The 12,797-nt window shown below is 43.4% G+C and overlaps 1 protein-coding gene across 2 annotated transcripts in view; it reads right to left on the reverse strand.

The window, feature by feature from the left end:
- Nucleotides 1–12,797, reverse strand: part of LOC147897900 (K-stimulated pyrophosphate-energized sodium pump protein) — a 29,383-nt gene that overhangs the window by 2,542 nt on the left and 14,044 nt on the right. For both annotated transcript variants that reach the window (XM_087380251.1, XM_087380252.1), the window contains exons 4-5: nt 1,274–1,356; nt 1,022–1,067 (exon numbers count right to left, since the gene is read on the reverse strand). In XM_087380251.1, the coding sequence (XP_087236377.1) occupies nt 1,022–1,067; nt 1,274–1,356 (129 nt within the window). The remainder of the gene's footprint in view (nt 1–1,021; nt 1,068–1,273; nt 1,357–12,797) is intronic.

Raw genomic sequence — 12,797 nt, forward strand, 5'->3', positions numbered from 1 at the left:
GGGCACCAAAAAGATACGATTGGGCGGGGGTGCTACTTCAAAAAAGACCCCAATCCCCATTAAGGATGCCTCTAACAGTGTTGATAAAGCAAACCAAGACGAATATAAAATTGAAATCAAAGGAAGTGAAGCAACCATCATAAAAGCAAATGTGCAATCTTGAAAGGCTATTTATCATCTCCAACAGAATTTATTCATGAAAGGCTGCACTATGTAGGGGAAGCTTAGATGTATTTTGCCTGGACAGTATGGAAATATCTCGGAGGTCATAAACTTTTTAAGACTGAAAGTACCTGTAAGAGTCAGTATGACACTTCTAAAAACTTCTAGGATAAAAGTTTCAAGATGGATTGTTCTCAACATAAATCTCTATAAGCTCTCAACACCTATAAATATTTGCTTGAGGCAATGCTACGGCGATACTGTGAACCCCGATCAAGTGTACTTGCTGTCCAAGCTCCTAATACCTACTTTGAAGCATTGATCATTTATGATCCGTTAAATCCTGTTGTTCTTTCACATTATGCACTATAAACTTAGCTTTAACTTTTATATCATTGTCTCATAGGCCTATTAGAACTTTTTGTAGAATTGAAAAGGAAAATCAACTAACGATAGATTTGCAAATGCCCTATTACATCTAACCTTGCCTATTAAATTAAAGTTTTGGAGCAGACGCTAGTAGGAACCTATTGTAGAAAACAATCATCAGACACGTTGTAAGCATGACACTCAACAAAAATCTCCTTATGGTTGCCTTCAATGCACCATACCCTTCACTTAAATAGACCCCAAAGACTACATTAACAACCTGCAAGAAACTTCACTTAAATAGACCCCAATGACTACATTAACAACCTGCAAGAAACTTACCTTTGTACACACATGCATATGTTCTAATTCTTCCATATATAGCAATTTCCATGTTTGGCCTCTTGCTTTGCACGCCCTTACAAGTACTGTAATGACTGGAAAAAGAAAGGAGAATAAAAGATGTGGGATATGGGGGGATGGTGCTTACATGGTACAATGAAAAAAATCGCCTCACATTACTTTGAACATCTATCCTGCAGTTTCACAAAACCAATGGTGCAAACATATTAGGTGCTATTCATTATCACTAAAAAGTAATGACAACAATGCTCATATTTTCTAACAACAAAATGATCAACATGTCATTCACTCTTGCATAAATGCAACAAGCATCACATAATACCAACCAATGAAAGTGTGAAATTTTCAGAAAAGAAAAAACACACATAAAAGAGCATACCAAAATACATTGGTCGCACCCTCAACAAATGCTGTCGAATACCGCAGAAACCCATCCGTTTGCTCCAGCTCACCTTCAAAAAGCTGAAGAAAATCCAAATCACAAGCAAACCGTTAATTTATGAAGCACGTTATGAACACTAACAACCTTCAACTCCAGGTCAAAACTCAAGGAAAAAGCAAGTCACAAAAAAAAGTGAGCAAGACTATTCCCACGCAAGTCAATCAAGAGGTCAATCTTAAACTACACTAGTAAGTCACAGAATCAGCCTCCCAAGTCCATGACTTGCCATTAAATTTTATTTGCGTGGTCGAGCATGACTATGAGCTTATCGATGTACGAACGTGCCATTTCAAAGCAAGTGCGTTGCAAATTGAAAAGGTCTTTGATGCATTTACAAGGTCAGGTCGAATGGTTCTCAAGTATTAACAAATGACCTAGAGCCACTTGCGCTGGGATTAGGTGCAACATCATGGGGCTACTTGCTGGTCCTAACGCTCAACCTCAAAGGAACAACAAGAATGCTGGAGCACCATGACGTGTTCACGAGAGAGAGCTACAAACAACAACAAATGGCTTGATCCACATAGGAAATTGCCTTGAGCATGAGTGCATGAAGTTCTCTTTTGGCAGGCTCTTGGTTCCCATCCTCAACCTATCCACGTTGGTTCAAAGCTGCCTCTCCTCTCTCTCCCCATATACCTAGCATAATTCTCTTTTATAGCTCTTAAGCAATTACAATCAACACCCTCTCTATCTCACTCCTCTCTTATCTCTTATGCCTCCAATTCCCTCCCCCCCACATTTTCCTTAAGAATGAAGGATATATCCTTAGATCCATTTGGATTTTGTCTCCTATCCACCATCATCCCGAGTGGTTTAAGTGTAGCCCCAAGATGCCTTCCTTATGATAGTGTTGCTTAGTGCTCTTGCTCACGCTACTGCTTGCAATAATGGTTGGAGAGGACTAACTTCTTCCAACAAACCCATTACCTCTCCTCAACATCATACCCAATCCATTCCTCATTTGGTCCCTATTGCTCCTATATCTTCCTTCAAGCGACCTACTGTATAAAATATGGGCTACCATGTACACCAAGAGATTAGGAGATACAATTAGTGGAACAATGGATCTAAATTACCCATAGCCTAACTAAAGACTTACAAAACGTTATCCTCAAAAAGTCTAGAGATAGGCCGCTTTATGGTATTAAATGTCTATCCCAATGGTGCAACTAGTATGGAGTTCGGATGAGATCTTGGCCAAGAAAAAAGTCTTTTAGTGTGTTGACAAATACTTGGTTATTTAAAGAATGAGTGGCAATATTAACCTTCCATTTTCTTGGACACATCATGAAAGATTAGCATGAAACACAATTCACCTAGGACCAATATAGGAAGGATGCCAAATAGACCCAACAATAGCCATTTTGTCCTTGCTAGCGATATACACCTTGTATTGAATTCCATATATTTCATGATATCTTTATCATATTGATGAATAGCATGTACCCTTGAAAATCTTATCAAAGAGCTTTCAAACAATACTAATGTTGCTGTCATGTCAACATACCACATTGAGAGGTTGTCACTGAGCAGAATTCCTATCCGTGGCTATCACTTCAATACCATGTCAACTGGCAAGTCCATCATTAAAAGCAAGCAAATGTCCAAGGCATGATTCTACATGTGACATGTATGTATGGTGATAGACTTTTTTGACACATCAGCAAATCAACCACTTCAAGAATCCGATAGGACATTTCTTGTATCTAAATATTCAAAAAAACTAGTTTCACATCTATAGCACAAAAATGTGTACTATCTACAAGATATCTAGGTCTAGAAATATGCACAACTCTAGAGGGCAGACGCATCAAGTGAGAAGCCATGGCCTCCTATCTCCAATACTCTTCTACTTCTCTAAAAGTAGGGCAGCTTGCTATAACAAATAGAATTAGATGAAAGGAACTTGATACCCTCTCCAATCTCTCTTCACAAGTGCACAATGAGGCACCTCAAATTTGGAAACACGATTGCAAAGAGGAAAGAAAAGGCCGCTTGTCTTTTTCGCCCAACTGCCATGAACTTTCCCCATTTGAGCTTATATTATGCACTTTCCATAGCAACATGATTTACTGTAACAGTATAATATTTTGGAGTGGGATTATCACTGTCCCATAGGATGCAAATTCCATTTGAATTCCCATTTGGCTTGGGTGGACACACCACCTTGCCCAAAGAAGCCGCAATTTTTGGCAAATTGGAAGCCAAACATTGAGGAAAATCAACCACCTCCCCCCACACCAGACAATGATGTCGAATCAAAGCCTGATAATCCCTGGTGGGTGACCATGGCAAAACGTGAATCCTCTGTTGTCCATAAAAAAGGGGAGAATGTTCAAGGAGTATCTATTTATGCTGCTCATCAACCATAATAACTTCAAAAAAAGCCCCAGAATGCATAGTGCACTTTACTAACAAAACAACCACCTAGTGTTCTGGTCAACCTGTTACCCACATCTACTGCAGTTGGCATACGACCAAGGAAAAAGATAATGACAGCATGCTTTGCATATTCACGCACGGGATCCAATATATCATCAAGCTCCACCATAATACCGACTGTGGGTGCGGAATCTTTCCAATCCTTGCAGATATCTTCGAAGCCCTCATGCATAACATCAAAAACCAGCTGAGCTTCAAGCGAGGCATGCACAGGGTCATCCTAACCCGAGTCTTGCTTTTGTTTCTTGCATTAGTAAATCTTCATTGAAGCCATGTAACTGAATGGAGAGAAATCAAAGGAGAAGATAGCAAGACAAGTCTATGAACAAAAGAACAAAGAAGGGTGGAGACCAGCAGCAAAGGGTTCCACGAAAAGTCACACAAAGGGAAGAAAAGGGTATGGACAGGAAAGTAACGCAGAACCATGCAGTAGACAGCAAGGAGATAAAGGGAAAACAGAGAGGGAATGAAAGCGACCAGCAGCAAAGGCAAGGAAACAGGGAAAGATGGCGACCAGCAGGAAAACTGAGGAGCAGGGAACGAAGGCGACCAGCAGCAGAAGTCCAAGCTCAGCCTGAACTGACTGTACAGGACGTACAACAAGTACGGAGCTGTACAGAGCAGAGCTGTGCAGTTACGGATCAAAACGGGCGGATGTGCACAGTTTCCGAGCAAAAACCTATGAGCAAAAAAGTCCGAGCGATAATTTTTGACACCAACCATGCTTGTATATTTCTCAAAGGAATATACAATTCTTTCTTAATTTCTCATTTATGGAACCATATACTTACTTATTTTTCATTATAACCCTCATTTTAGAGAACATCATCTATATATGAACAAACAGTGAACACTTTAGAAACTCCTATAAATACTTCCCCCATACTCTCTTTTGAGGATTATGGTAATTCAATCAATTTAAAAGAGTTTCCCTAATCTTTAGCAATCCCATATTTGAAGCTCTCATATAACAATGTATACCATATTCCTTGGATGAGTAGGAAAAAGATATTGGAAACCTCATACTTGAAGCCATTATAATTGATCATAAATTAATCTGTAATACATTATCAAATATGGGAAGGCAAGGGAGGGATTTTCAAAATATTCCCAATTCTCCAAACCTAAGTACTTTTAAGGAAATGTGGTCTCTATTGAACTCGTTCTTACCATAATATGAATTAGGGAGAAGTTGTAACTCTCATATACATCTTGAAATTTTTAAATTTTCTCTTTTATAACTATAAAAAGTGTAATTTTAAGCCTACCATTGCATAGATCATAAGATTCTAAACATTTTTTCCTTTTACAGCTCCTCAATCTGAGCTAAGGAGCAAAAGTTATGACCCCTTCTGCGTAGGCTCTCCAAGGGTATTCCGCCGGCGGAATAGGGTTGGAGCAAGCTCTTCAAACCATATTCCTCTGGCAAAATACACTTAGAGGGTCTATTAAAAAGGTATTATATATTTTTCTTAGGTCATCCTGAGGAACTATAAAGAGGATATTTACTCAAAATTTCATGATCCAACCAATGGTGAAAGGAAAAGAAAGGATTTTTGAAAGTCGTAAATAAGTCACCACTTAGACATGATATATGTATATTATATAAAGGTATATTTATATCTATATCTATTTATCAATATTTCATATTTACTTACATATTCCTTGAAATAATTTGGATTTTTTTGCTCCCCAAAAATGACTTGAGCCTATATATTTGGACCTTCCCACCTTTTGTCCGCTCGTCGCTCGAGGGTTTTTGCTCGAAAAATGGAAACCCCCAAAACGGGCCTGTACAGATCAAAACGAGCATGTACGGATCAAAACATGAAGGTACGGATCAAAACGAGGGCTGAAAGAGCACACAAGAGCCTAGGTGGACCAGCATGGAAGGCAAAGAACCCTAGTCGGGGCTCATGGGGTAGCCGGAAACCCTAGACGGGCTTGCTGCAGCAGGAATACGCCATAGCTCTCTCTCCTCACACACACACACACATACTTTTTTTTTTTTTTGAAACACACACACACACACACATTTTATATGTTATACGCAATATCACCTAATAGGTGTTTCATTAGGAAAGCTTTCAATGTTTCCTATCACCTAATAGGTGTTTCATTGGAAAATTTCCTTGAAAATTCATATTGAAAGTTTATGAAACTCCAACTTTATTTTGTGAAATGTTTCATTGCGATTCTAGAATGTTTTTTATATTTGGAACTAATTTCACTTTGCTGTTGAGGGACAGCAAAGTGAGGGCATTGGGGAGGGGCCTTTCGTGGGCTAGATCCGAGGCCACCTGTCCCTAGATTCAGCCAACTAGGTCAGCGTACAAATTCGGCTGATTTGGAAAGGGTTCAGCCCACCTTGGTTTAGTCCATATGTGTGCTGAATGGTATGGACGGGGCAGACTACCTTGCTCGCCTATATAAGGATTCCTTTGGCATGCCTCGTTACATTGTGCTCGCTCCTCTACCAAGGACACAGTGGCAGCCCTGGGATCTCTAATTCTTTTGTCAGCCTTCCATTGGCTGTAGACATTCCCAACGCTTGGCTGGATGTTTGGTGCACACCCTTATGCTATGTTGCACACTGTGGAGCTCGTATATGAGTGGAGGAAATACAAAAACAGCTCGAAGAAAAAAAAACTACAGAGGAGGAAAAACCTGAAGAAGGCAAGGGACTCTCAAAATTCGAAAAACTGCTCTTGCTGATGTGCGAGGACCGTAGACACAGATCATCCTCGGGTTTGACCGCACCAAAGGTTACTCCACTCACCTGATCCACTCCGAATTTCACGAGATACGACAGTAAGTACGACCACTCAACCATTTTGCAGTTTATGCATCAATTTGTAGCTCATTTTCCATTGGCTCGTATTCAAGACGAACAAGACAAAGTCCACCTAGCCGCCCGTCGTCTAACCGGTGAAGCAATGACCTGGTGGCAGCATTGGTCTAAAACTTATACGAATCCAACCGCTCAAGTCACTAGTTTCAAGTGGGATGCGTTTGTGACCAACCTCCAAGCTCGATTTCTACTACCTCAATACTTGCTGAACCTGGAAGACGTCTAGCCCAGAATGGTCTGCCGGTATTAACCTATAGTAATAAGGTGATTACCCTGGCCCAATAGTTAGGTGTGTCCGAGACCAATAAGCTCAAGCAGTTCATTAGGGGGTTGGACTCTAACATTCCATTCCATGTCCTAAATTTCGACCCGCTCACTTACGCGTGCACTTACCTAGGCTCAGAATCAAGAAATGATGCTGAATGGGGGGAAGGCCTAAGCAAGTCTAACCAGGAGCCAGAGCCCCACAGCAGTCCACAACCCCAGCGGGTGAAGGCCCTTAATTAAAGGACTATAGCTTTCAGAAGAAGGATAATCAGCAATCAATTGGTCAAAAGAAGGAGTCTAAGTCCAAGATGGCTCCAGATGAAAAGGTTGAGGCAGGCATTACGGGAGGATACTTACAACCAATGAACTGAAGCGGTACCACGCGGAGCACCGTTGTTTCCATTGCCACCACATTGCTGGCCATGGAAAGAAGGATTGCCCCAAATGGTTAGTCGAGAAGGCTGTGAAAGCGCCTTCTCAAGAAGGATGTGAAAGTCGAAGTCCAAGATGGCTCCATATGAAAAAACTACGGCGGGCATTACGGGAGGATACTTACAACCGACGAACAAAAGCGGTACCATGCAGAGCGCCGTTGTTTCCATTGCCACCACATTGTTGGACATGGAAATAAGGATTGCCCCAAATGGTTGGTTGAGAAGGCTATGAAACCACCAACTTCTACCATTGCCACTGCTTTGGCCCTCCCACCTCCACCTACCACAACTACAAATGCAAATCTACCTGCTTTGAACGCCGTACCCTCGGTGGTCTTTGAAGGTAAGGAGGGCATGCTCGACAAGCAAAATAAAGCCCTCATCAAAGCCTATGGCACGGCTAAAGGACAACGATTTGTTGTCTTATTTGACATGGGGAGTGTAGGATCGGAGAGAAGTGAGAGAGAGAGTGCAGGTAGCAAGGAGTCATAGTAGAACAGCCGTCACGTCAAAGTCTTAGATAGATCAAAAAAAACAAGTACAAAGTACTTGTACCTAGACCTAGGACTAAGTGTCCTAGGTGTCACATAGGACTAAGAGTCCTATGTGGCCTAAAAGGCACTAACACTATAAGTGCCTACACTTATGCCTACAAGGCACATACCATGACCTATAGGGCATCACTAGAACCACCAGAAGATGGCCTACAAACCCCCCCTCCATGGGATGGGCTGAAGTACTCTGGAAATGTCTCAGAATACCAGGTAGTTTCTGGTCATGGTGGCACATGTTCATCCAAAAGGATATAGCCACCTATGAAAGTACAAGAAATGTCAGATCATGTAACAAAGGGAGCCAAGTGTAAAGCCTGTCGGAAGACTTCGAACTTGGGACGAGGAAGTGCCTTTGTAAACATATCTGCGATGTTGTCCTCTGTGGGAAGATAGGACAACTCTATGTCTCCTGCTGACAACCGCTCCCGAACATAATGATAGTGAACTTCAATATGCTTGGTACGCGCATAAGGCATCCAACAGCCTGCTGATAAAGAGTGATATCACATGGTGGGCTCCCATCATGAGCTGAAAAATGAGAGCAAATATCTGCAAATTTCAGACCCAAATCAAAGGGCAAATCCAGATCTGACCCAAATGTGACTGTGACAGGCAATGTTCACTGCAAAAAACAGCAAATTTGGCAAAAGCCCCAAATTTATTGAGGGCAAATAGGCCAAAAAGAGGGCAAATGCAGAAAAGCCCCAAACTTTGCTGAGATTTTGCAAATGTGACCCAATTTATTGCAATCTGACCCAATGTCCTGCAAATGTGACTCAATGTCCTGCAATCTAACCCAATGTACTGCAATCTAAACAAGAAATTGCAGATTAAATTCCAAAACTCCAATGTTCTTGCAAAAGCCCCAACACTGGTTCACAGCCAATGCCAAAACACGTACGGAACCTGAAGACAGTTTCGCACGTGCAAAACTGTACGGAACACCTGTACAGAATACTGCATATTGTACGGAAGATGATGCAGGCACAAAGTGATCGCACGTGTGGCGCAGGGCTTCTGTTGTACGGAAGCCTGGTGTCATCCTCACACCTCTTTTAGGTTGCAACATGATATTGGGTATCCAGTGGTTCCGAGAATATTCACATGTGCCCGATTGGCGACAAGATTCCCTCACCATTCTCGAAGGACTATCTGAGCCAGCCATCATCCACAGGAACAGCATTCCCGACATCCCACTGCTCTCCCACATCCAAGCAACTCGTGATGTTCACAAAGGCACCAGATGCTCATTGGTGTATGTCTACTGTCAGCTCAATTCAGTGCAGCCAGCTCCTCCTTTGGGGTAGGCCATGATCGATCTAATCCAAGAGTTCCAAGTTATCATGCTGCGGGACGATCTTCCACCACAACTTCTGCCTCTTAGGCCCGAGGACCATTGGATTGAATTAGCCTCAGACTGAACACCTCCCAATAAGTTTCCTTAACGATTATCTAAGACTATGGAGGCAAAGTTAGAACAAGAGCTCACGCAGCTATTACGCGCTAGGTTTATCCAATCATCCTCATCGCCTTTTGCAGCTCCAATTCTATTTGTCCAGAAAAAGGATAAGACAACACAACTATGTGTCGACTACAGGGCACTCAATAAAATCACCATCAGCAATAAATTTCCCATGCCCCGCATAGAGTATATCTTAGAACACTTAAACGGTGCTAAGTATTTTCCCAAGATAGACCCTAAGAGAGGTTATCACCAAGTCCACATATTACCGATCTTTCGTAGGGCCTTGCCAAGCCTACAATTCACGTATGCCTAGATTCTCCATCATCTCAGCCCCCTTAACCGACTTATTAAAAGGGGTGAAGACTCGCCAGCAAAAGATATCTGTAACCAACGCAGCTTTGCATGCCTTCCATAACCTACAACGGTAGGCCACAACAGCTTCGGTGATGAAAATTGCAGCATGGAATGATCTGTCAGCCCCCTTAACCGACTTATTAAAAGGGGTGAAGACTCGCTGTGTGGATAAAAAAGGAAAAATATTTTTCACTTGTAGCATGTTGCTGGGTGAGTGTATAGCTATGTACATAGCTAGTTGGTTGTGGAAATGAGCAGTGGACACCCTCATGACGGACTCCACATTAATGATATACTTTTGAGATGGAAGACGCTTCTACAGGGACTCTGGGAGATAATGAAGTGCAGTGAAGGGGCACCAAGCATGGCCAGAGTGTGATGGGGTTTTGTTGTGGGATGACATACGCCTTTCATGGTTGTCCCGAGTTCTCTCTATATGAGGGCATGAACTAAATGCTAAGTGTTGGTGGCATGCGAGTGAGTGAGTGCCTAACTAGAACCATATGGGCATTAAGAGCTTTGGTATAGTTAGAAGGATTGGGAGAGTGGTAAAAAGCATGGAATGACGTGGCTATAGTAAAAAAGGTATCCATGCAGGTGGCTACGTGACGACGAGGCGAGGAGGTTCTGGAGGGCGAGGTGGCGACTGCAAGTAGCATTGCTACGAGGAGAAGAAGAACGGTGAAGGACTAGCAGGGTGGTAGGCACGGACCTCGTGTTAAAGTGAGGACTGTGTGAGCTTTGAAAGGAGGAGCTGCTGCTTGTTGAAGGGAGTCGCAACTGCAAGGTGGGAGATTCCTGGAGGAGAAGCATCGCCAATATACGTGCTGGAGAACAGGAGAAGCAGAGAGCTTCTAAGATAGGAGGGGATCTCGATTATGGATTGCTGGGGACTTCACGTGGCTGGAAGGTGAGCTCAGAGGCTGCGGGAGAAGTCGACTGTGGCTGGTGTGGGGAGCTTCTAGTGTTTGTGTGTGCTTCGTGACCAGGGGTGAAGCCACGAGATAGTATGAACGCGTGAAGGCTTGCAGTAGATACACGACAAGCAGCTGCAGTCCCTCATACCTGCATGTGGTCTATCGTTTGATAGTGGGAGGTCCATGCAAAATTGACGAACAGGTTTGGCCTGTTTTATGTACAAGAGAAGCCGGAGGTCGGTGTGCTCGGTGGAGGATGGGAGGTTCGTGAGCTCTGGAGCAAGGAAGAGGGTAGCCGTGGCGATGCGATTGCAGACTACAGAGTCTGGAGGGAAGCCAAGAATGTGCGTGGGGGAAGGAGCTGCTGCTTGGGTGAAGGATTCGTGACGAGAGGGGATCTTTGAGGAGAGGAGGGACGTGGGCTTGCAGTCTGGAAGGAGGAAGCACAGGAGAAGAAGCTGAGGAAAAGGGAGGACGGCGTCGATATTAAGCTGGGAGGACTTTGCGAGCTCAGAGGCAGTGGGGGTCGTTTGGTTCTGAAAGCTGGGGATCTGATGGTGGCAGGAAGCTTCGGAAGTTGGCTAGAAACATGACAGCGCAAAAGAAGGAGGGAGCTTCTGAGATGAAGAAGGAGCGGTGAAGGTCCGTTGTTACTTTGGAGGGAGCTTCTCGATTTGGATAGGCGTCGCTACTACACAGGAGGAGTCCCTTGGATAAATGAAGGCTGGTGGAGAGTTCGTGGGCTGTGGCGAATCTATATGCACAGGCATTGGGACTGGTCGAGGTCAGCATATGCAAACACGAGGTGACCACTTAAGCTAATAGGATGATGAAAAACTGGCTTGCTAGCCAAGACGTCAAAGAGCCTTGTTTTCATGTCTTTGAGCAGTTCGGGATGGGCTAGTTAGTCGTCAAGTGAACACACAATTGCTTCAAAGCTGAGTGCAGAGAGGCTTTTGGTTAAGCGGGTGCTTTATGAAGAGTAACAGAAGTGCCGGGTGTTGACAATGGTCACGTACATGAAGGGTTGTTGCTCTTGTTGTGAGGTGCAGAAACTTGGCCCTAGGTGTCACTACTATATAAGGAGGATAAAGAGTGAGCACGAGAATAACCATGAGGTAGCTATTATAGATTGAAGGCAGAGATGAGCAAGAGATGGCGGGCTGCATCATTTCGAATGGTTGTGATGATCTATGGGAAAGATGGAACAAGATTTCTAACTGAGGCCACTTTGTGGGTGGTTGCCCGATGAGTTGTGGGATTGGATGCAATAAGAGTCTGAATGCTTTGTGAGCTTGAGCTGAGTCATCAGTAGGAGCTTGTGTTGGGCTGTGTAGTCCATTGGGTTTTTGTTTGAGGTTGTCTGGCTTCTGGAAAAAGTGTAGCCAGAGTGTGAGTTGTATCAGAAGATATGTGAAGAGCAATAATGTTGAATGAATTCCTTTGGCCTTGTGATAGTGTTGTTCGGGTGTTTTGAACGTGGATGAGAGTGGCTGTGAAGGCGGGTTAGGCTCTACTCTTTTTGTCCATCCACGTTTTGGTGCCTCCACGGAGGAAGTTCACTTCAGTTTACAAGATTGGAGGAGCAGGTGTTCTGAGATGTGTTGCAAGCAATGGGGAGAAATCCACACATGAGAGTGATACAGTGTGAGTGGTGTGGAAAATGTGGTCACAGGAAGGACAGATGTATAGAAGTCCAGCTACGTGTGATCCAACTCCGAGCTAGAGTGCAGAGAGCTTTGAAAGTGCTTGCCCGTAGGAAAAAAAATGCTCTTCAGATGTAGAGTGAGCTTCTTCAGTAGTGTATTTGTTTTGTTGCCTTCGAGTTTTGTTGTGGTTGAGAAAGCCAGGGTGTGTGACAGTTGAAAGATTGTGAGGATGGCAGAGGACTTTCCAGAGTTTTGGGGGATGCCATATGAGAATGCAGTGAGATTCTTGGAAAAGATGGAATTCACAGCACTTATGAAGGATAGGGCAACCCCTCAGATTTTGTCTCAGATCATGAATTATTGTTTGCAGGGAGATGCAAAAGCATGGTTGCTGACTCAAGTGGCTGCCTTCAGGACTACTCATCCTCAGCAGCAAAATCCGGAGTATACAGTGGTGAGAGCAGCTTTTCTTGCACGGTTTGCACAATTCAGGAGCCCTAATGAAGTATGGAAGGAGTTGTGCAA

This window comes from Dipteris shenzhenensis, chromosome 10, assembly GCF_047967505.1.
Source record: "Dipteris shenzhenensis isolate YYH24624 ecotype China chromosome 10, Dip_SZ_1.0, whole genome shotgun sequence".
Classification (NCBI taxonomy): Eukaryota; Viridiplantae; Streptophyta; class Polypodiopsida; order Gleicheniales; family Dipteridaceae; genus Dipteris; species Dipteris shenzhenensis.